This window comes from Empidonax traillii, unplaced genomic scaffold (genome assembly GCF_003031625.1).
Source record: "Empidonax traillii isolate 1590-97213 ecotype Southwest subspecies unplaced genomic scaffold, ASM303162v1 scaffold121:size1714817, whole genome shotgun sequence".
In the NCBI taxonomy this organism is placed as follows: Eukaryota; Metazoa; Chordata; class Aves; order Passeriformes; family Tyrannidae; genus Empidonax; species Empidonax traillii.
Window position 1 is genome coordinate 1,145,454 of NW_020955314.1, and position 22,596 is coordinate 1,168,049.

Genomic DNA, 22,596 nt, shown 5'->3' on the forward strand with positions numbered 1-22,596 from the left:
TAGCAGATATTATTTAGATGCAATCAAAAAAAAAAAAAAAGCAGTCTTCACCAAAAATCCCTCACTGTGTGTTGTGTTGTTTCCAGCCAGCACCACCTACACCCCTTCTTAGCTTTGCAATGCACCTCACTTTTGAGAAAACTGTCAGCTGAGCCCTTTAAGTGAATAACAAGTATTTCCACTTGGCTCGTACCATATTGTTGTTTCTGGAAACTGGGATAAGGCAACCCTCTTGGGTATGTGCATACTTGTCACTGTAGAAATTAATGCAGTGAGGCCAAATGTCTTTATCAAACTCCTGTTTTCATTTGCTTTCTGAGACTACTGCATCTTTTTAAGCAGGCTGCAGTATCCAACAAAATATCTGAGACCCTACAAAATTGAAAGTCATCAGGAGGTTTGTTTTCTTATAAATAGGAAATGGTGAATTTGCTGTTGGAAACTATACAGTTGAAATATCTGATAAAAGAGTATATGACCATGATTTTCATCAGTTTCTGTTTTTCAAAAGACTGAAATATTCTATGGTAAAGTCAGCAAGGACTGGATTTTGAGGCAGTGGGGAGATTTCTGAGCTTCCTGAAAGTGAAAAAAAACCCCAAAACACAAAACCAAACAACGAGAGAAGAGCAACAAGGCTAGTGAAGGGTCTAGAAAACATGTCTTGTAAGGAACAGCAGAAGGAGCTGGGTTTGTTTAATCTCAAGAAGAGGAGGCTCAGGGGGCACCTCATCTCTCTCTACAACTACCTGAAATGAGGTTGCAGTGAGGTGGTGGCCAGTCTCTTCTAGTGTGCCTGCAGTGAGAGGACAAGATGAAATGGCCTAAAGCTGAGACAGATTAGATATCAGAAAAAAAAAAATCATTTTTAGGGTGGTCAGGCATTGGAATAGGTTGCCCAGGGAGGTGGTGGAGTCCCCATCCCTAGAGGTGTTCAGGAGGTGTCTGGTTCTGGCACTGAGTGACATAGTTTAGCAGTTTAGAGGTTACAGAGGTAGTGTTGGGTGCATGGTTGGATTGGTCTGTTCCAGCCTTGATGATTTTATGATTCTAACAAAAAAATGAAAGCTATGAGCACCTCCTTTGAAAGGGCCTCCACGGATAATCATAGAGCTCACATCTCCAAAAGTCACTAATCACTCTTGAAGACACTGGCTAGCAAGGCTGGCGGAGCTGGGTGCAGAGAGGCCACACGTGCTAAAAATCAACACACTGGCTGTGTTGCTGAGAGGATGAAAAGGATGGAAAATCCTGATAAAGACACCTTTCCCTCTTCCCTTGAGCCTGCTTTCCTTACCTCTGCTTCTTCCAGAGCCAGCTGAACTTCTGACTTCTCTTGTTCAACCTGCTTCTTGATTTTTTCTATTTCATGGAGGCTCTTGTTTCCTTCACTAATCTGATTGGTCAGATCAGAAATCTCCTCTGTAACAAAAGAGGATGGATGGATTTAGCATACAGGGTGTCTGGACCATGCTGCAATTCATGGAGTGTGAATACAGGAACCATGCCTCAACTTGCTACCTCAAGGGCTTGTCTGTACACAAGCCCTGCCTTACTTTTACTTACAGCAACTTTTTTTGAACAACCTGAACAACTTGAAGGCACAACCTTTCTTGTGAACACTTTTTGAAGCGTTTATAATGATTTAGGTTTTATCTGTGATCTGCAGGCTAGCATGCTACCATGCTCTGCTTTGAGAGCTGTCTAGGCTTCATCTACTGCACCTCTGTCATCTGTCTTGTTCCTCCCCTGAGAATGGCTCCTCTGCCAGTGACCTTCATTGGCAGGGGGGCAAAGGGAAGCTTGCTCTTCTCTGGCCATGCCAGTTTCTATGTTCAAAACCTTCATTGCCAGCGTCAGTCAGTGTCTTAAATGATATCAGAAAGCTCATCTCAGGACGAGATAAACACCTTTCCCTACAGCTGCCACAGGGCACCTGCATCCCTCCAGCTGTCCTCTGATGTGGCTCTTGCACTGGCTGCAGCACCTGAATGAAGCCTACCTTGGAGGTTCTTGTTTTCCCTTTTCAAAGTCTCCAGGTGGTCCAGTGTTTCCTCATAGGCATTCTTTAGCTTGAAGAGCTCAGTGCTGAGGCCACGGGCCTCCTTCTGGGAAGCCTCCAGCTCAGCCTGTGACTCTTCATACTTCTGCTTCCAGTCATTGATGATCTTGTCAAACCCACGCTGCTTCTTGTCCAGGGAGGCAGCTGCCGAGTTGGCCTTCTCCAAGTCAATCATCATGTCTTCCAGCTCATTCTGCAGCCTATGCTTTGTCTTTTCCAGGGAAGAGCACTTGGCATTGGCTGCCTCAATTGCTTCCTCAGCTTCTTGCAGTCGAGCAGCAAGCTTCTTCCTAACCAGGTGAGAAGACACAGTGAAATGAACAAGTGTCACCACTGCTGTGTTATCTAGAAAACTGACACCAAAGCAGTGTCTCAATAAATCAGTTCTGAAAGGGAAAATGGGGAGTGGGGTGGAGGTGAGGCAAGGGGAAGCAGAAGAGAGGGAGAAGTCAAGCCTCTGTAGAGAAGGGACTATGATGGAAAAAAACCCCAGCTTAAATTATGAATGCTGACATGTGGCAGATAATTTTGTGCATGTGTGCCTGTGTATGAATATTTGAAATTGAACTTCTGAACTTGCAGGCACCAGCTTGCTACTTACTAGCTGTAACCAGAATGGGCTCGTTGTGAATATTTGATAAGACCTGGTCTAAGTGACAGTGTCATTTTCCTCCGATTAAGAGATATGAGACAACCACCAATTAGGAGGCTGGTCATGCCCTGGGCTTTTGTTCATAGACTATTTAGAATGGGAAAACAGGGGTCTGGCAAGAAGAGGTCCTGGAAAGAAAGGATGGCCCAGAAAGAAGATTGTGAACATGCTAGGTGGAGAAAACATGCTGGAAGGGAGAGAAGATCCTAATGATCAGAGATGTGTGGAGGCAGATTCTGGAGATGTTGAGACCTTGCCCAGTAACACCCAAACCTGGTAACTGGGAGCAGCTGCACAGTGTGAGCCAACATGACTTTCTGCCCTACCTTCCCAGGGCAGCCCATCATCTCCCAGCTGGGAAGGGAAGTCAAGACCAAGAAAACAGCATTGGTCCAGGGCAAAGCAAGTGAGTGTGAAAGATAACCAAGTAGGGCTATCTAATTTTGTTAGTACTCAAATGAACTCCAATATCCACTACCACTCTCCACAGACAAGGACTCAGCAGAAACATTGACCTGCCCAAGCAATATGAAGAACAGGACAGCCACAAATAACAGAAATAAGTCAGAGGGACTTTTCCAACCAGGTTGCCCCATTTCTTAGCACGTGACAAGCCCTAGGAAGCACAGTCCTGCCAGACAAGGGCACAGTGAAACCCACGGAACTCACTTGGCATCTTCCAGCTCCTCAGTTCTCTGAATGGCATCAGTCTCATACTTTGTTCTCCACTGTGCCACTTCAGCATTTCCCTTAGAGAGCGCCCGCTGCAGCTCTGCCTTGGCTTCTTGCTCCTCCTCATACTGCTCCCGCAAGAGATCACAGTCATGCCTGGCCGCTTGCAGGGCATGAGCCAGGGCATTTTTGGACTGCAGAGATAGAAAGGTCATTAGCATTGCAGGGTTAACTACAACAAAACTCAAACAAACAGCCCCTAGAAATTCCTTTTTTTCTTTTTGCCTCTGGCTTCAACAGTCGAGGTCAAGTGAGGTAAGAAGTGTTAAGTCGTCCCTAACCAGTGACATGTGGAGGAAGCTATCAAGACTGAACATAATTTGACAGCTTTGGAGAAACACCCAAACATTTAAGGTGCAAGATTTAAGACTTTGGCTATCTTACCGGGTAAGTTTTATTTAACATTTATTTAACATTTAGATGCTGATGATTTTCCCAAACCCTTCTCTTTTCACTTGCCTCAGTCAGGGGCAGGAATGTATATCACTGCAATTGGCAGGAATCACTGTTGTTCCTATAGCTCATTTCAGCTTTTATCCAGGCCTCAATTGAACATGGACATTTTTCCCCATTCCATTCCAATGAATGGACACAAGCAAAGCATTACCTTGGTTTCCTCTTCTAGCTGTCTCTTAAGTTCTTCAATCTGTTGTGTAAATGAGGTTTTCCCCCGGGACAGCTGACTTATCAATGACTCCTTCTCTTCAAGTTGTCTAATAAACTCACCTGCCACAAAATTCAACAAACAAACAAACAAATCAGTATGATGAAATGACAAAGTCCCAGTCAAAAAATCAAAGTTCCTGTCCAATTCTGCTGAGGAAAAGAACTTACAGTGATTGTGACTGACCTTTTGTGAAGCTTCTCCAATGTTGTAACCATCAGACACTTCCCCAGGATAACTTTTGTTAATTTTTGTTTTGTTTTGCTTTGTTCATTTGTTTACATTTTTTAATGAGTTTTGTTGTTTGTGTTTTTTTTTTTTAATTTAATTTTTTTTCTGCCAATACTTTGGTTCATTAATTTTACTTCAGTTCCAGGATTAGACTAGACTGATGCTTACTTTCACATGCAGCTGTAGCTGGTTTTGTTTATACTCTTTTTCACAACTTTACATTGTTTTTCCACAGACTTCTCTTCAGAGGGCTGCAAGACACCCCGAGAAGCTCACAACAACCGGCATACAAAGCAAAGGGATACATAAGGAAAACTTAATTTAACACAGGAAGGGGTGTCACTGCAGGGTGAAAACTGCAGGTCAGGTTGAGGAAGATGGTATTCAACACAGAGAGCAACAGTACGCCAGCTCCTTCTTTATCCCTCTAGCACTGAAGGATGGGTGTTCCTGAAACTGGACACCTAGCTGGCACATCCATTTCATCTCAAGAGATGGTATGCTGGTAAATATGGGTATAGGTTTGTTTCAAAAGCCAGTCCAAGGCAAGGTCTCACCACCAAGTTTATAAAAAAATTAAAGATAGGAATGTCCAAAGACACAAAAACTACTGCTCCATTCAGCAATCCTAACGCAGCCATCTTCAGAGCAGGTGCCATCGCACAACACCAATGCGGTGCTGAGGCACCCCAATAAATTCCTGGGAGACAGCCTATCAAGGATGGACATACACATACCATTCTCACTCTGGAGCTTTGTCTTCTGAGTAGTGAGGTCATTCATGAGGCGAGTCATTTCATCCAGTTTCGTTTTTGTCTCGTTCAGATGGTCTTCATAAGTGCGACAAAGTTTCTCTGCATTGGCCTATTGGGAATCAGGAGAAAAGACAAGGAAAGCTGTGGCCTCCTGGCAGACATCTGGAAGCTGTAGCCTTCCAAATGTATCTTTTTTTAATGTGTGTGTGTTTGTCTTTCAGAGAAAAGGCAAATAGCAAAGACACAAATACCAGAGTGGAGTGGGGAAGAATAGCCCCATGTCTATGGTCCCAGGTCAGGGGACTCCCCATCAGACCACCTTCCCCATTTGTTTTCCCTGAATTGCATTCCACCAGTGTAAAAAGACTCTGATAAAGGTTCAAAAGCAGTCACATGCCTATGAAATTCAGGCATAGCCTCCTCATAATTGCTAGATGGGAAAATCACCTCCAGTGAAAATTGCTCTACTGATTCTGCTTTAATTGCCATTTATCATAAATTGGGTTTGATGACAGCTTTCTAACTCTGAGAATACTGACATTTCTTTTCTTCACTTTCACTGAAGGAAATCTATTTAGAGTGTTCTGAAAGCTACCAAGATTATCTACTCAGGAAACAAAATCCACAGTTCATCTGTGAAAATATACAGTGTGGTTGTGCAAGCCTTTGCTTTGCACTCCTTGCTAACTTGAGTCAAAACTGTGAACCAAGGGCAGGATCTGAAAGGACTCTGCTTAGGGTGAGAGATTTCCTGCCTTGGATGGCATCACCCCAGTTTGTCACTAGCCTGGGGAAGCCTAATTTAAGTGACACATTTTTGTGCTCTGAGATCATGGATAAACAGCATGTCTGGAATTGGAGATGCACTATGTGTTTTAGACAGGCCAATTGCTGTCCCATCTCCAGGTAAGAAGGGTTTTTTACCACCAGCTGGGGAAGTGAGACATTGCACACATAAGCATCTCCAATTGCAAGACATCACCTTCTAAACAACTCTGGCTGTACCAGGTGTCCCGGGAAACCTTAAGACAAGCCTTAGCTAACGCATGGCTTTGTGCGGCTTTGGGAAGCCTCGGGACCCTTACTTTTCCCTTGACCATCTGCTCCATGTTGGATGACAGATCATCCACTTCCATCTTCAGCTCGCTTTTCTCCTTTTCCAGTTTCTGCTTGACCCTCTGCAGGTTGTCCAGCTGCTCCCCCATCTCGGCCACACTGTCCGCGTGCTTCTTCCTCAGGGTGGCGGCTGTGGCCTCGTAGTGCAGCGTGGCCTCCTCGAGGTCCCGTCGCAGCTTCAGGAACTCCGCCTCGCGTTTCTTGTTCATCTCCAGCTGGGCAGCTGTGGCTCCTCCAGCCTCCTCAAGCCTCTCACTTAATTCCTCCAGCTCTCGGGCCAAGTCTGATCTCTGCTTTTCCACCTTGGCTCGAGCAGCTCTTTCTGCTTCCAGCTCCTCTTCTAGTTCTTCTATACGAGCCTACCAGAGAGAGATGAACACCTTTTGGTCACCTGCCTGAGGATTACCTTCAGAATACCACGGAGGACCTTACAAATTGTTAAACCTTCTGACAGCCCATGTTTTACAACCCTGGTAGCTCAGCAGCTAAAAAGGACTTGCCCATTTGTGCCAGTAAATCAGATCTTGAGCTACAGTAATAATGATGAGTCACATCTTTCTCACAGTACATTGCTCTACAAGTTCTAGTTCAAGACATTTAGGTCCAGTGCACTGACCTTATACTCCTGTATTTGACATTCAGCTGAAGTACATGGGAGGACTCACTTGCTAGTAAGAGTAGCAGCAATAAATTGTCATTTTAAGAGCTCTGTGACTGAAGTAACTTCTCTTTAGGAGTGTTAAGACAGGATTTCAAATACAGCAGTGTGAAGAACTGCATGAATAGAGAATATTCATTGGGAACAGTCTTTTTCATTAAAAGGTTATTTTGACCAATCTGCACTTTACATCCAGGTTATACAAATATTCTTTATTAACAAAAAAAGCAGAGCTGATATTTTCAGGTCCAGACATTTTGTTTGGATGGTGCTGACTTTCCTTGGCCTTTTCATTTCTGTTGAAAGTTTCCTAAGCATATAAAGCCCTTCTCTAAATTTCAAATCCATGCTTATCCCTGCTGAACTCCTCCCCAGCAACTACCCTCAGCTCCATGGTCTGGAACAATGTTATTTGGTTAAAGCAAAACACCAGAGCCTTTCTGCTTTGCTTGAAACTGCTAGTATTCTGTGGTCATATGTCCTGCTTCTGGGAAGGAACCATATTCTGAGAGAAAAGGGAAATGGTACAGAGATGTACTACCTCCTGTCTCAAGGAGGAGCTGCATCTAGCCATGAAAAGTTTCTGCAAGGCCTTTCAGTGAGGCACAAAGAGAAACTCATTCTATGATATATGAGAAAAAAAGCAAACTGACCTGAAGCTCCTTGATCTTCTTCTGCAGCTGCATCACTATAGCTTGTTCATCTTCTATCTTGGAATTCAGCTGGCTCATTTCAAATTCTTTCCTGCCACAGAAAGGAAATTCCTACTGTGACAATTTGCCTTGTAGCTTCACGTTAGGCTTTTGCAATTTTTAAACAGTTGTTCAGTAAAACTTCTAACGTATCTAAAAATGCAAACAATCCTCATGTACTGCAATTTGCATGAAAACACATTTTCCTCCGAACAGCGGTTTCCAAGCCAAGCCTCTGCATGCATTTCTGCAGTTATATTTCTGGCTCTCTGTCATACAAAAGTAACACTATTTTCAGACTCAATGGAAAAATATTTTTAACAGTCAGGTCTTCCAGGTCTTCCAACAATACTGTAACAGACAGTTAGGATGAATAACTTTTTAGAGAGTTCCTTCAGCTTTCTTCTCTAAGCAATGAAAACATTAAGGAGTTTTTGTGGGGATTTGTTGGGTTGTTTGTGGTTTTTTTTGGTTTTTTGTTTTGTTTTGTTTTGTTTTTTTTAATGCCGGAAAGTTTAACAAATTGTAATGTTTCAGGTATACTGTGTAAAAGTAAGAGTGATTTTCCCTCCCTTCTTGGCTACACAGTCTCATAATGGAATTTCCTCTTAGCCATCACAGCAGGATGACACACCTGAAGGCTCCAAAATAAGAATGGTAACTGTGCTGCTTTATTTTGTACAGCAGCATCAGCTTCTTACTTTTTCAGCTTTTCTTCCATCTGCAGCTTATCGTTCTCCAAGTCCATAACGCTCTCTTGGGTCAGCTTCAAATCCCCTTCCAGTTTGCGTTTTGCCCTTTCTAGATCCATCCTCACTTTCTTCTCTTGTTCAAGTGATCCCTCAAGCTTTAGAAACAAAGTCACTCAGTGAAAATATTGAACACAGGCGGTTTACAACACTCAGATGTATGCTGTGCCCTGTTCTGTGCTGAGCTCTATCAAGCTGTGAAGCAGAAGTATTTTAACCACAAGCATCATTTTACTTTCTTTCTTTTTTTTTTTTTTTCCCTAGTGGCCAGTGGGCATGTGGACTAAAGAAATAGAACAAAAGGGTTAGTCCATGCTTTACAGTTGTGCAAGCAGTACGATTCTCTTAGTAGCAAAGTTCTGTTTGACTTAGGCCAGTTACTCTGCAAATGCAAACTGGGTGGATTTTCCCATGTTATTGCAATCCTTTCAGAGGCTGAACTACACAAATAAATGTTATATTATTCCTGTAATTATACTTTTTACAGGCAGTACAAGGACCACATTTCTAAAATGACAGGAATACATTTCAAAGCTTTGCAACCTTTCATTCTCATGAAAACTGCTAAGTGGGGGACAAACAAGCCTGGTGAAACATGAAGGCAGAGCCAGCTTACATCATCCACTTGCTGTTCCAGTTTCACTTTAGCTTTGCTCAGTGTGTTGACTTTGTCCTCCTCTGCTTGTAGGTCATCTAGAACTTGCTGATGAGCTTCCTGCAGGGACTTTTTCTCCTTAGTAAGTTTGCTGATATTCTCATCAAGTGTTGCCATTTCTTCTGTCAGATTTTTGACCTGTGTGAGAAAGAAAGATGTATTTGTAAGATTTTGAAGGAAGGGATTATCACAACATGGGTCAAATGACTGTCTGTTCTGAACTTGTAAGCAGGAAAACAAAGAAAAAAAAAAAAGGATGTCTCCTCTCCCAGCACCTTGAGGCTTTTTGGTTGAAATTGCCATCAAGGCAGTCAGTGTGTGCCAGTGCTTGTTGTGAATGTAGTATATTATTTCAAATGTGATAAATTTTTTTCAGAGTAACTCCCATGGTGATGGACTCCAGCTTCTGATTCTTTCTGGGAGAAACAGGAGATGAGCTTTACATTTACAGGCTCTAAGCAGGAGAGATGGAAAAATTCATGGTTACGTTACATTAGAAAATTGTTTACTTAAAAATGCCCAAAATAGACTTAATTTTTTAGCTGAATTGCAGCCAAACTTACTTCAGAAAAAGAAAAACTTAGTCCCAGAGTTAACAATTTTTATCTTATAAGGTCAAATAACTGAATATACTGATTCTTCAGTGTTACAAACAGTGTAAAACCATCAGAAGACCAGTAGCACTTGTCATAAAGGTAATCCATGCCCAACGTCTTGTAAATACATGGTGAAATTCTAAATGTACCTTGTTTTCAGTAGCATGCTTCTCTTTTTCTACTTTTGCAAGTGTTATTTCAAGATCATCAATATCCTTCTTGAGCTCAGAGCACTCATCCTCCAATTTTCTCTTCTTGGAAGTCAGCTCAGAATTCATCTCTTCCTCATCCTCAACCCGCTCCGTCAGTTCTTTGACTTTGGCCTCCAGCTGAATCTTGGATTTAATCAACAAATCGCATCGTTCCTCAGCATCTGCCAGAGTGTCTTGCTCCTGGTGTGGCACAAGAGAGAGGACAGAAATGACTGCCTGGCCTTCTTTCTTCCTCACTTTTTCCCCATCCTGTAAGTGGTCAAAGAGCCTGATCCAACACTACAGAGCAGCATAAGGAAAATTTCCTACTCTTGATTTCAGAAGACAAGTAATTAATGAAGCAGGAAGAGACCATAGTGACATGACTAGTCGCATATGGGACAACTCCCATTTCTTACTGCCATGGACAGTGTCTTGTGCAGAACCCCTTACCATTTGTTATAAGCTAAAACATGAGGTTTTCTATCCACTCTAATTTTTGGCAAGACTCTGATGAGATCAACAGCTTATTTTAATAAATTGTACTAATATGCTGGTCTGTAAACCCTTGAGTTTCAAAGAACATCTAATAAGTATATGAATCTATGTGTCTACTCACAGCTTGGAGCTGGAGAAGCAAATCATTTTTTTCCTGAACTAAAGAAACTTGCTTTTCTTCAAGTTCCTTTCTCCGGGCTTCAGATTTTTCCAGGGCCTCCTTCAGTTTCAAGAATTCTTCCTTCATATTGGCCATCTCCTTTTCTGTTTCTGCAGTCTTCAGAAGAGGTTTGATCTTAAAGAAAAGCTTCATCCAGGGCCAGTTCTTGACAGCCATAAAAGCACGGATGTTCCACTGAATTACAAGAAGAGCATCCCTGGTTTAAGAGAAAACAAATAAAACACCCTAAAGCTCAGCCTGCATTGGAAAAGTGAGATTTTTTTTTTTTTTTCACTTTCAGTCAGCTTCATGGTTTTGTTCTGAGCAATATTAGGAACTTGTACTAGATTCCAAGAGATACGAAAAACTTCCTCCAGATTTTCAGAGACACAACAAATTTCGAAATCTGATTTTTACCAGAGCTTCGGGCAACTAATATACAGTTCTATTTTATACAGTTATTTTCATCATACATCCACTTTAAGCCTTTAATTTAGGGTTATCATAGCCTCAGGGACCGTAATTAATGGCTCTATCCAACTTATAATTAAATGGTAATTACTATTGTCTGCTAAGATTTAAGGGGGTGCCTTCGTACCTGCGCTCCACTATCTTCTGAAACTCAATCCTCATCAGTCTGCCGCGTGCTCTTGCCTGGATCATCGTCAAGATTTTCGCAAGTCTCTCATCCCTCATCTCTTCTAGATGGCCCAGGAGACCAGCCTTGAAGAACACCTGGTACATGCACAGATGTCATTTCACCATAACAAAGGATTTTATTTCAAAGTTACACAGACCTTACTGAAATAGTCCAGAATGGTATTTTTGTTGACACGTTATAAACTATACAAGTACAGAGGGCCATATACGACTTGCATTGGGGACTGCATTGTACAGTTCCAGAGTTGTTTCAAAACTGGGGTTTATCTCCCCAGTTTTGAATAGGCCAAACTATTTTACTGCCCCAGTACCTTTCAGCTGTGGCAGGGCTCTAAGTAGGTCAGCTGAACCACAACTCCTGACTCACAGAAATCCCCGCTAATGGGATCATGTTAGAACTGCACATGGCCTCATTTCAAAGGCTGCAGCTGATCTTGTGGTCCATCTATGTTTGAATGTACATATATTATATTAAATAAGCTATTGTTTCACTGGGGGACATAAAGCATCAGCTGCTGCTGTGTAGACTTGTGTTTCTGTAATAAAAGCTTTGTGGGAGCTTGAGCCAGAGAAATCACGTTCCTCCAAGAACAGCTTAAAACCTACCATCACTTTGCTGCTATTTTGATGGTTTCTTCTATTATTAAGTCTCCATTAATCACCACCACCACAAATTGCATAGTGTCCTATTCTGAAAATTAAATATTAGATTTATCATTTTTCTCTTTACATAAGCAGTGATGATCTTTTCTGGTTACCTTGGTGTGTCCAAAACGATACTGGGTATGGTCAACATCTAAAGATGCCATCAGTTTTTCAGCAGCTTTTCTGCTATCCACAAACTTATCCTCTGGAATCGCACCCGGATTCAGAATGCGGTACCTGTTAATAACAGATGAGCAATGAGTAAAATGGGCCTAATTCTCCCTTGGTTTTTCTTCCCCCCAAACTTTAAAAAAAAAAAAATCACCCAGGGTAATTTCCTACTTTGCATCTACCCAGACACAAGGAAGAGCAGAATTCTGCCTTCCACGTTCAGGCAACTGAATGAAAAATTGACTTGAATGGAATAAAATACCTCAAATGAAAATGTGAATACATGCTTCGCCTATTTTGACTGATGGATTAGAACAGGAGACAGCACAGCTCTGCATTACCTTTGTTTGAAGTCAGCATAAAGCACCCTGTTTGGGAAACCCTTACGGCAAATGCGGATGCCTTCCAGGACACCATTACAGCGGAGCTGATGCAAGACAAGGAACGCATCCATTTCACCTGCAGGGGAAAACCAAGGCTAAATTAAATTGAGTTTCTCCATAGGGCTTCATCTTCATTTCCCTGGGGAAACAGAAAAATGTGGGACGCCATCTCCTGAAAGAGCAACACCATTGAATGAGGTGAACAGCACAGACAGTATTTAAGTACTGTCTGGTGATTTAGAAGTAAGTAATAGAATGACAGAGTTAAATAAACTAAAATTCTAAGACTGTCGTGTTTTCCATACCTGGAGTTTTTGATTCATTGGGGATAATGCATCGTACAAAGTGAGGGGCTGTAGATTTTAGGTTAGTCATCAGCTTATTTAAATTTTCCTAGAACAGACACATTAAAAACATGATTAGCTTTACCGGTTTAGTGGAATTCCAGCCATTATTTCTCTCTTTGGTTTGTTGCTTGTTAAGTTAACTAAGGTCATATTTCTAAAAAATCTCCAACAAAGTTGTAAACTTGCCAAAATTATTACAGAGGAATATGTTCAAATAAACCAAAGTAACTTTATCATAGGATTCCACTCAGCTGTGGTAAAGTCTTAAGAAGACATATGTTTTACTTGGAAGCCTAGAAATGTCAAACCCAAGATGAACAGCAAGCAAGATGCAGTATCATCCTGTGGAGCATTTCTGTAAAGCCAGCTGCATTTTGCCTCATCACTTCTCCACTCACGGTCATGAGGAGCACCTCCAAACAAGATAAAATGATGTGAGGAGTGGGAGGTAACTGTGTCCTTCTATAGGTAAATGAGGTTTACCTACATTACAGCTTCCTCAATGTTACCCATAATAAATGCTGAAATGCTGAAAAAAGGCCCCATTTTTCCACAGCACGGTCCTAGTGGCAGCTTGCACCAGGAACACATGCTAATCCCAGTAAAAGGGGATAACTGAAGAAAAAAGAGACTATCTGCCACTTCATTCAACCATGACTGCTTTAACCTTAGGATCCAGTTCCAAGCAGTAATAAGATAGGCACTAGCCAATTACTTGTAATCAGTCCCTGTTCCAAAGGCAGGCATGATGCTGTAATCTACAAAATAGGTGATAAAGGTTGTTGGCAACATTTCATGATACTTTCTCAAACAAAATAAAAAACCCGCTTAGTCTCCTGATTGCTCAAAGATGATGAAACGGAGCAGTCCCTGACGGATGAAATTTTAATAGCAGTGTATTCCCTTAGCCAAGGTCAATAACCCAGTCCCAAAATCACATTCCAGCATCTGAATTTCAATTTTTTTCTTGCCCATTACAATCCTTAACATTCTTCTTCAAAGCATTGTCTTAACTGAGACGATCAGGTGAGGAGAGGTAAACAAACCTTGTGCAACGATGACACTGTTTGGAATGAAGCACCTTTCTTGCGTTTCTTTTCTCCTCCCTGGTCACCTAAGGGGAACAAAGGAACGTAAAACAATCTGTATCTCAGTAAGGGGAGCAGGCAGGATGTGGGAAACAGGCAGACCATTTTAATAGTGCTACTCCCTTTGACTGAAAGGCATAGCTCATGACTTGATAGCTCTGATTGAGCACATCACGTGTGATATATCAGAAATCTGCAGCTCTCTGTCCATATTTAGGATTTTTGTCAAAGATCACTGTAAGCTTTCTGGATTGCATTTGCATTTCAGATCTATACCGCATTCATGTTATGCAGAAAGTCCATAAATATGAATAAGGCAGAAAAGTAACTTGTAACAAAAGTAATCTGTGGTTTGTTGAAAGCCCCATAGGGTGAGATGATGTAGAAAAAGAAAAACTTAAATAATGCTTACAGAAAATGTATACTGTACATTGTACTGTATAGGCATTGATTCTCACGTGTCTGCTATGCAGCCACTGACCTTGTGCAAGTAAAATTTGTCTAGAACAGAGGGAAATAAATATTTGTAATTTTAGATATAGTAGCTTTGCATCCCCTGAATTATGCTTAAAGCTTGGAAGTCAAAATCCCTCAGATCCTCCCAAGGAATGCTGGATTCTGACAAGCCCTTTACAAAGTTTCACAAGTTTCAAACATGACCCAAAAATGTACAGCAGTTGCAGCAGCTTTCTAAAGAGTGGACCATTAGATCATTCCCAGGAGGTCTGGCATTCCGTCACCTGTCAACAATAGTCAACATAAACGGAGAAGTGGAGAGTGCAATGTGCTTGATGCAATTATCCACAGCCTTTCCCCCTTCAGAAAGTGACACTGCTGAGACTGGAAAAGGCTAATCTGGACAGGCTGTTCCTTTCTCCTGACACCTAAGAAAAGCAAGGTGGTATTCTGACAGACAGGAATATCCACAGGCAAATAGGCAGTTAGTAATTTGCAAGGATTTGCTAGTGGCATGATTTTTGTTATTTATGTTCAGCTCCATCTCATTCCATTATGAAGTCTTCAGCCTGCTTGCTTCCTCAGGAAGTGTCTTATGATTTGTGGCAACAACATCTACTGAAATGAGGTGAGTCAAAAACAGGCTGTAAGTGATTGCAACTTCAGGACATAAGAGCTACATCTTTGTAATCAATGCCAGGTATTTTCTTAAGAACAATTTTCTGGATGTTTACTACCCACCTTGTCACAAATAAAACAGTTCCATGTAAAGGATAGAGGTTAAATACATCCTCGGATGTACACGAGTCTTGTCAAACAAAAAGCCAAGAGCAAACAAAAGGAAAGACATATTTGCAAAGTCTTCTACTTTGGCCAATGTAGAACAGTGTTCCCATACCTTTAGTGTCTACTTGCCACTAATCCTACAAAATATTCCGAAACTCATTCCTAAACTTGGTATTTCTTATTTATTTCAGTGTGGGTGGCAAGGAGGATTATACCATGGGAAAGAAGAGCTGTTCTTGTTCAGAGGCATTTTATGTACACAATTTTTTCTGCGACACTTGGCTGCATATCTGAACACTTGCATGCCTAAACTCCCACTGGAGTGTTCACAACACACAGATTTCCTTGCCAAAATTGCTCAGAGATATTACGCATCCAAACTATCCGACTTAATGGCCTCCTTGCTATTACTGGCAAACTCCTACAGATGCTGTGTGCATCTAATTAGTCACTGCCTCATCGAACATCGAGGTAATTGCATTTGAGAGAATTGCTTTGTTTCTGAAATTCATTCCCGAGCACACATCCCAAAACCCAAAGAAAACCCATGTGAGCTGTTCCTGCTTACCGCTGTCAGCACCAACGTAGCTTTCAAACAAGCTTGCCAGGAGTTTGTTGGATGACTTTTGGAAAATACCTACTACAGTTTCGTTAAGTGGGTCTTTGTTCTTCTCAAGCCATCCAATGATGTTGTAGGGAACCTGCAGCATCGAAAACAAAACAGAGGTTGCAAATGTTCCTCGCCAGAGCAGACAGGAGCTCTTTATAGTTTGGCTTGAAGCCAGTGACTCCTTGTGCAGTGCCATTCTCAGTGCAGTACCAGTTGCCAGTGGTTTTTTCACCACTCCCCTTCCAGTTCTCTGCTTCCTAATGCCCAAATCTTTCTTCCTAATAATTACCATCAGAATCTCATGCACCCCTTCCAAACTGTCCTGTCCCTACATTTCCCATGGACTCCGTGTGGTTGTAGAGATACCATGTCATCGGCAGCCCAGAAACCCTACTAATAAGTGCTGAAGTATAAGCCACACAAGTAATTATTTAACTTCAAAATAGCATACTACGCTGGAATAATTAGGGTTTTCTGACAGAAACATAATTATTAAAAATCTAACTCCAGGACTTTACCCCAGCTCTGTTTAGTGGGAAAATATGTTCCATTATGAGTAGCATAAGGGAATAGAAGTTCTAATTTTCTTTGCTGAATACATTAACAACTACAATAAGGACCAAGATGGGCATTATTTCTTTTAATAAATAAAAAATGAGCTTAATGGCTCAATTATAATTTGAAATTAACAGCGTCAGGTAAACTCCAGCTCTGCTGTGCTGAGGCTTCATATCATCTGTAAAAAATGTCCTGTGCTCTTCTTGAACTCTTCCTGCCTATCAGGTCTGAAAACAAAGCTTTGAAACTGGACACATTTTGGCTATGATACCACAGCACTGAATTATATTGTTGTTCACTCCAACATCAGCAGACCTGTTAATTAAACCCCCACAGCAGAGTTAACCACTCTTCCTTTTGCTACTTTGACACAGTGGTCCTAACATGAGTCAAAACTGATATCAGATCTTTTGGGGTTTTTTTCTTTTTTTTACCCCCCCTAAAGTTAGGCAGAAATTTATCACTTCATTTGCCCAGGAAACCAGGGTGAAAAGCCAGATGCTGTTGCTGCTGTTTAATCACTAGTCTTAATCTGACTATAGGAAAAATGAAAAGGGCAAGCCATATTTTCAGCAAAAGCACTGTTAGCCTTCCTCAATTTTTTTAATTCTATTTGTGCATTCAAAGGCCAAATGTCCTGGTGGCATCTAACTGTGCTGCAACATTTGTGCAGAGACAGTAGACCCCTGATTTTACTCCTCACTGTTTCTTTCTTCCCCTCTTCATCTTTCCCACTCTCTCTTGTTGTGTGCTATGGCCAAACCCCACCTGAAAGGCCTCTAAACAGAGCAGCAGAGGAACTTACTGCACCAGCATAATGAAGGAGTTCAAAGTGAGCTTCGTACTTCCTCTTCTTGTCAGGTCTGGGCTTCTGTAAATTAGGTGACTTGCCAAGATGGTTGTCGTAGAGTTTGGATTTGAATGTCATGTCTGTAGCTTTTGGGAACATGCATTCCTCTTCAAGGATAGACAGGATTCCCAATGGCTGTGGATTGAGGAACATCTTTATTGGAAAATGTTTAGGCTGCCTGCTTTCAGTAGTTGTGCAGCTTGTGAGTTTTATCTGATGGCATTTTAAGCCTGTGAATTTTTTTCTCATCCTGAGGAGAAAGCCCTTCACTATCCAGTATGTCAGCTGTGCCTTAGGAGGCCTTATGATGGCTTGCAGAAAGGTTTTGGTCTACCTTTCAGGGCAATTGGACCAACTGGCATTTTATCATTCTTGTTCAGGAAAAGATGAACTAACTTCCTAGCAGTGGACAGATTTTTTATGAGGGACCACAATCATGCACAGATATCCTGGCCCTGGAGAAGAAGGTGATTAAGTAGAACACTTAATAATCATCCTTTCTACTCCAGCTCTTCCAAACATCCTGCTAGTGCAAAATGCAAAACTTCATGTTTCCTTTCAGATCAGCAGGGATAGATGCTGTGCCATAAAAAACATGGCAGAGAGACATAAAGGGAGACACAGCTAGGGACAGCTGTCCCCACCAGGACCACACTACACTCACAAAGGAGGGAAAAGGAAAGGCATATCCCATGCTGGGGAAGTGGTGAGAGGTTTCTACCCTTTCCAGGGCAGAAAGAGCACAAAGCATTTTGTACATCAACATGTAATGTGAGAAACAGGAGCCTCACAGGGAGAGGTACAGGGCATGAGACTGAAGCATGGCATTTGCCCTGAGAAGCTGACAGGTTTGATGTTAAGTATATGTGGAACAAACTAAAAGGAAGAACAGCAGGGACAGAGAAAGACAAAAGTGCAAATCAGAGAAGGTTACACAGCTGTACAAATTACCAGTTACAGCCTGTGGTTACTGTTTGCTCTGTAAGGCAGGCTTACAGAGGCAAAACCGAGTAGCCACAAATACTGATTTTCCTTTAATTCTGTACTGTGTGTAGCAAGGCAAGAAACTTGTCCTGCTGTTTATCCTACTCTGTTCACTGGGCCGTGAGGACACATCCAAGGGAGTACCATGAATAAAACCAGTTCAATAAGTACTCCTTAGCACTGCACATACCTTCTCAATTAGATCAATGCAGGCCTGCAGGTCCATGCCAAAATCAATGAATACCCACTCAATGCCTTCCTTCTTATACTCTTCTTGCTCCAGGACAAACATGTGATGATTGAAAAACTGCTGCAGTTTCTCATTAGTGTAATTGATGCACAATTGCTCAAAGCTGTTAAACTGCAGAAAGAGATGAAAAAGAGAAGCATTTGCATTGCAGTTAACTGTGGTAAGATCTTGGTGGAACAGCAAGAAGGAAACTGTTTACATCTAAAACCTTCTAAACAGTAGCTGATTGAGAAACTACTGAGCATAAGACCAAAGGCAAAGGAGAAGGCAGTTCAACAACAGCAGGCAGCCAGCAGCCCACATTTGTTCAGGTCTCTCAGGATGCACATGGCTTTCCTTCAGCAGCGTGCCACACCAGTCTGGTAAAGCAGAGCCAATGCGTTTTTTGCTCTGCATGTACAGAGAGCAACATGTAGCAGCAACAGCATTAAGCACTTATCTTCAGGAATGGATTCTGAGAAACAGGAGTTGTGACACTCCTTTCTCACATACACTCCTGTGCAACAGTGATAGAACAGAACAACTCAGATTGGAAGGAAACCCTGAGCTATGGCCTGTTGAAAACCTCCAGTGGTGGGGGCTCTACCAAGCCCTGGGGAGGTTGTTTCAGTGCATGACTGTTCCCAGTGTAAAATCTTTCTTACACTGAGATGAAGATACATCTTATATTGAGATACAAAGAGGAAGGAATATCATACCCTATAAAAGATGCTTTCTCTAAAAAAGAAAGAATGGGAACAATACATTCTCCTAAAAACAACCCAAGGCATGTGAGGTGTTGTTCCCAGGAACTATTGGCGAGTCCAGCTGTGCTAAATGCTGAGTGGTTTTTACATTTATTCATGAAAAAAAAAGCATTTAAAATCATATACACTATTTGCTTTATGGCTTTCTCAGCACTTTGCCTCCTGTTCATTTAGAACAAGGAATACCCACCCAAGAGCTATAGTTTGACATCTTTCATATCCTTCCAAGTCCTTACACATTAATACTCACATCAAAGATTTCAAACCCAGCAATATCCAGGACTCCAATGAAGAACTGTCTTGGCAGCTTAGTGTCCAAGGTCTTGTTGATACGGACCACCAGCCATTTGAACATTCGATCATACACTGCCTTAGATAAGGCACCAACAGCATACAAAACCTAAAATACACGTTTCAAAATACCACTGCGTGAGACAAAATCCACTGTGGAAGACAAGGATTTCAGTGCAGTAGCCTGTTTCAATGTCTGCTTACAGTTTAAATGAAATTTCACAGTGGTTCTTATAATCACCAGGGCATACTTAATACAACACACAACTTCCCCTATTATCTGCTGAATTTTTTTCAAATTATTGCTATTTATATGTGTGTATACTAACATGTATATAAAGTGCTCCTAAAGCACCTCTTCAGAATCAGCTGGACAGCAAGTTGCAAGTGTTTTAATACCTTACATGCTTCTGGAAGTTAGGTATCAGAAAGCTTACACGCCAGATGCCAGCCATGATGTCCAGAGCAACTGCCAGAATAGGGGGTGAGGTCTGTGCTCAGGTTGCTCATTGCCATTTGCTTCTAGTTTTTGAGGGATGCAACAGCATGAGCAGTAGGAAAAGTCTGTGTAAAGTCTCTTCTTTAGGCTATGTACAACTACACCATTAGGACAGACCTCTCTGCAGCAGTTTTGTAGTTTCTCAGCCTGTACCACAGCCTGTCTTCAAACAACAACTTTCACTGTAACCAAAATGCTGCAGTATCTTCTATAGCTGCAGCAGTGCCCAAGGACTTTTTTTCCCCCCTAAATTAAGAGATACAACCCAAGGACTTCTTTTCTCCCCTAAATTAAGAGATACCTTTAAGTGAATATTGCCTTTAGCTGATTGAGGTCACACAGAGTTTAAAATTACATTAGTAATGAATGAGTGATGAGTGAATAAATAATCCATGGCTCAACTCTTCCAGGTAACTATTCTCATCCAGAATTAGATATAAATACCCATGTGGTTTTACTGCACCTGGTTTCCTAGAGTGGCTGCTACTTACACATCAGAAAAACAATCCTATCAAAGGCAGTGCTGGCCATTATTCCTTTGTCAGTCTCTTTACCAGTTTCCCTCACTTTCACTGTCTATTCCACCAAGTGTAGGGATATAAAATGAGAACAGGTACTAGAGGCTCATGTTAATATTTCTAGCAGTTTTCTGTCTCTGTAAGATCTAAGAGATGAATTCTCAAGGCTTGCAGGACAGGTTTCCAAATATCCTGAAAGCTTCTCCTTACCTGTTCAACACTCTGACCTTTGGTCACATACTCGTTGCCAACTTTCACTCTGGGGTGCAACAAACCCTTAATCAGATCTGAGGAGTTGATTCCCATCAGGTAGGCAGCTTTGTCAGCACCTGGTCAAGAGAAACAAGGTTTCAACTGGCTTTAAGCTTCTACATGGAAATACGCCTAGTCCAGAAAAAAAAAAAAAAAAGAAAAAAAAAAGAAAAAGAAAAGAAAAGAAAAAGGAGGACCTCCACTTGCAAAGACAAATCAGATAAAGACTTCGCTCTTTTAATGATTTGTGTTAGGCATGTACTCTCCCTTGTGGTAGAAGTCATCTAACTTTACCTCAATTGCTCCAAGAATCACATTTAAGAACCTCTTCAGATTTTGGGAAAAGAACGTATCTACATGCTGATTATAGTTTCAGGTGCAAGAGAAAGTAAAATAAAGAAGTAAGATCTCCACATGTAAAACAGAAATCTAAGTCAGCAATATTTTACATTCATTTTGTGCTAATGGTCTCTAAAAGGGAATTTGATCCTCCTAGTCTGACTGTGTGTGTTCACTTTCTGCTGAGTAAGGTTACCCACCACTCACCAAGCCTGCTAGAAATAAAACACAGCACTCTTGGTTGAGCAGGAGCTACAGTGTGCAGAACAAAGTGAGCAAGCCTCTGCTTCCTCAGCACACTGCCTGATACATGCTAGAGTGTTGAAGGAGAGGAGTAATTTTGGGTGTTATTCTTACTTTCAGTGCCATCAGCCTCTGCCTGCTCTTCTCTGGGTCTTTGTTTGAATTTCATATTCCCAAAGTGCATGATGGCACCTGTGAGCTTGTAGGAACCAGACTTCTCATCGGGCACAAATCCCAAGATGTCCATGGCTTGCTGTGAAAAGGAAACACAGGTATTTTTTCACTTCCCTACTCAAAAGCAATGGTGTTTTGCAGTCCCACAATCTACCTTTGCTGGCAAATGTTACTATCTTGTCAAAGAGTGTTATCACCCAAAGCAGCCCCTGGAACACCCTGAAGACCCAGCAGTGGCTGGGGAGCAGGGGAAAAGTTCCCCTTATCCAGTACTTTATAAATCAAAATTATAAGAAGATTGTGCCGATGGGCATTGCATGGAGTAAGGCCAGATTCAAAAGCACAACAGTCTACCACGCCTCATGTTCTCATAGTCTGAATAAAATTAAGACCCATTTCTGCTTTCTCTTTAGTAGTTCCAGTGACAAAAGTTAGGCTCCTCTCAGCGATTTTCCTCCCCACGTGCACCCAATCTATGGAACCCAAAGTCAAATCCATGCAGGCTTACATCTGTTGCCAACAACTCTTCTCCATCATCCAAGTTGTCCACCGTAACTACTCCTTGGGAGCAAAAGTGGTAATCGTATGGGTTGGTAGATATCAGTAGCATATCTGTAAAAGAATCACCAAGGTCAAAACTGCCATCCATTCAGCTTAACTTCAAAGATGGAGATCAATAAATCAACAGTAACATACATTTTGCTCTGCACAACTGGGCTGCTTTGTTGGGGTTTTTCACTTAACAGCTGCAGGGCAGCAACCAACTCTACTGTTCTAGTCTGAAGATGAAGACTTAGAGAAAGTGTGAATAAAAAGAATATGAGAATACTGCATACACATCTATTAAACATGTACTGCAGTATATTGAGTTCATAATTTCCTGTATAGCCCTACTTTCTGCCTTGTGTGCCTGCAGGGGTAAAAATACCATCTAAGTAGAGAGAAGTATGATCCAAGACAAGAAGGATGTGCATAGTTTCCTCTTTTTTATAACAGACTCACAAAATAGTGCCTTCCATCACTCTTTGCAGAAGACACTTTCATTTTGATAAATAAAAGTCTGAATATGGCTTGCTCTCTCTTTCCTCTTTCCTTTGCCTTCACATCAAAACCCCAAAATGCAGCGTTATTTTCTAGAAAGCTATCTGGCTCCAAAAGTACAGGCAGAGATCTGTTTCCTTAAATCAACAGAAAGTTTCTCCCACGTTCAGCAGAACAATGTTTGGTCTAGATTTCAATCTTTTGTATACATGCACACATTCTTACATGTCCAAATATGCATGTATGCATGTAAATATGTCTATCAATATATGTTTATATAAAACCTTATTGTCT

General features: G+C 41.6%; 1 protein-coding gene across 4 annotated transcripts in view; it reads right to left on the bottom strand.

Moving 5' to 3' along the window:
• The window catches only part of MYH15 (myosin heavy chain 15), a 45,435-nt gene that overhangs the window by 12,299 nt on the left and 10,540 nt on the right, over positions 1-22,596 (bottom strand). The window contains exons 11-34 of one of the 4 annotated variants that reach the window (XM_027883235.1): positions 21,770-21,873; positions 21,202-21,340; positions 20,464-20,582; positions 19,196-19,345; positions 18,140-18,310; positions 16,921-17,100; positions 15,516-15,648; positions 15,116-15,124; positions 13,664-13,731; positions 12,576-12,663; positions 12,229-12,346; positions 11,830-11,953; positions 11,010-11,146; positions 10,373-10,628; positions 9,712-9,954; positions 8,928-9,104; positions 8,264-8,409; positions 7,524-7,614; positions 6,182-6,571; positions 5,079-5,205; positions 4,054-4,172; positions 3,384-3,580; positions 2,003-2,352; positions 1,298-1,422 (exon numbers count right to left, since the gene is read on the bottom strand). In XM_027883235.1, the coding sequence (XP_027739036.1) occupies positions 1,298-1,422; positions 2,003-2,352; positions 3,384-3,580; positions 4,054-4,172; positions 5,079-5,205; positions 6,182-6,571; positions 7,524-7,614; positions 8,264-8,409; positions 8,928-9,104; positions 9,712-9,954; positions 10,373-10,628; positions 11,010-11,146; positions 11,830-11,953; positions 12,229-12,346; positions 12,576-12,663; positions 13,664-13,731; positions 15,116-15,124; positions 15,516-15,648; positions 16,921-17,100; positions 18,140-18,310; positions 19,196-19,345; positions 20,464-20,582; positions 21,202-21,340; positions 21,770-21,873 (3,761 nt within the window). Of the gene's footprint in view, positions 1-1,297; positions 1,423-2,002; positions 2,353-3,383; positions 3,581-4,053; positions 4,173-5,078; positions 5,206-6,181; positions 6,572-7,523; positions 7,615-8,263; positions 8,410-8,927; positions 9,105-9,711; positions 9,955-10,372; positions 10,629-11,009; positions 11,147-11,829; positions 11,954-12,228; positions 12,347-12,575; positions 12,664-13,663; positions 13,732-13,834; positions 13,847-15,103; positions 15,125-15,515; positions 15,649-16,920; positions 17,101-18,139; positions 18,311-19,195; positions 19,346-20,463; positions 20,583-21,201; positions 21,341-21,769; positions 21,874-22,596 lie in introns of all 4 variants that reach the window. The other 3 variants (XM_027883237.1, XM_027883236.1, XM_027883238.1) reach the window with 3 other exon arrangements.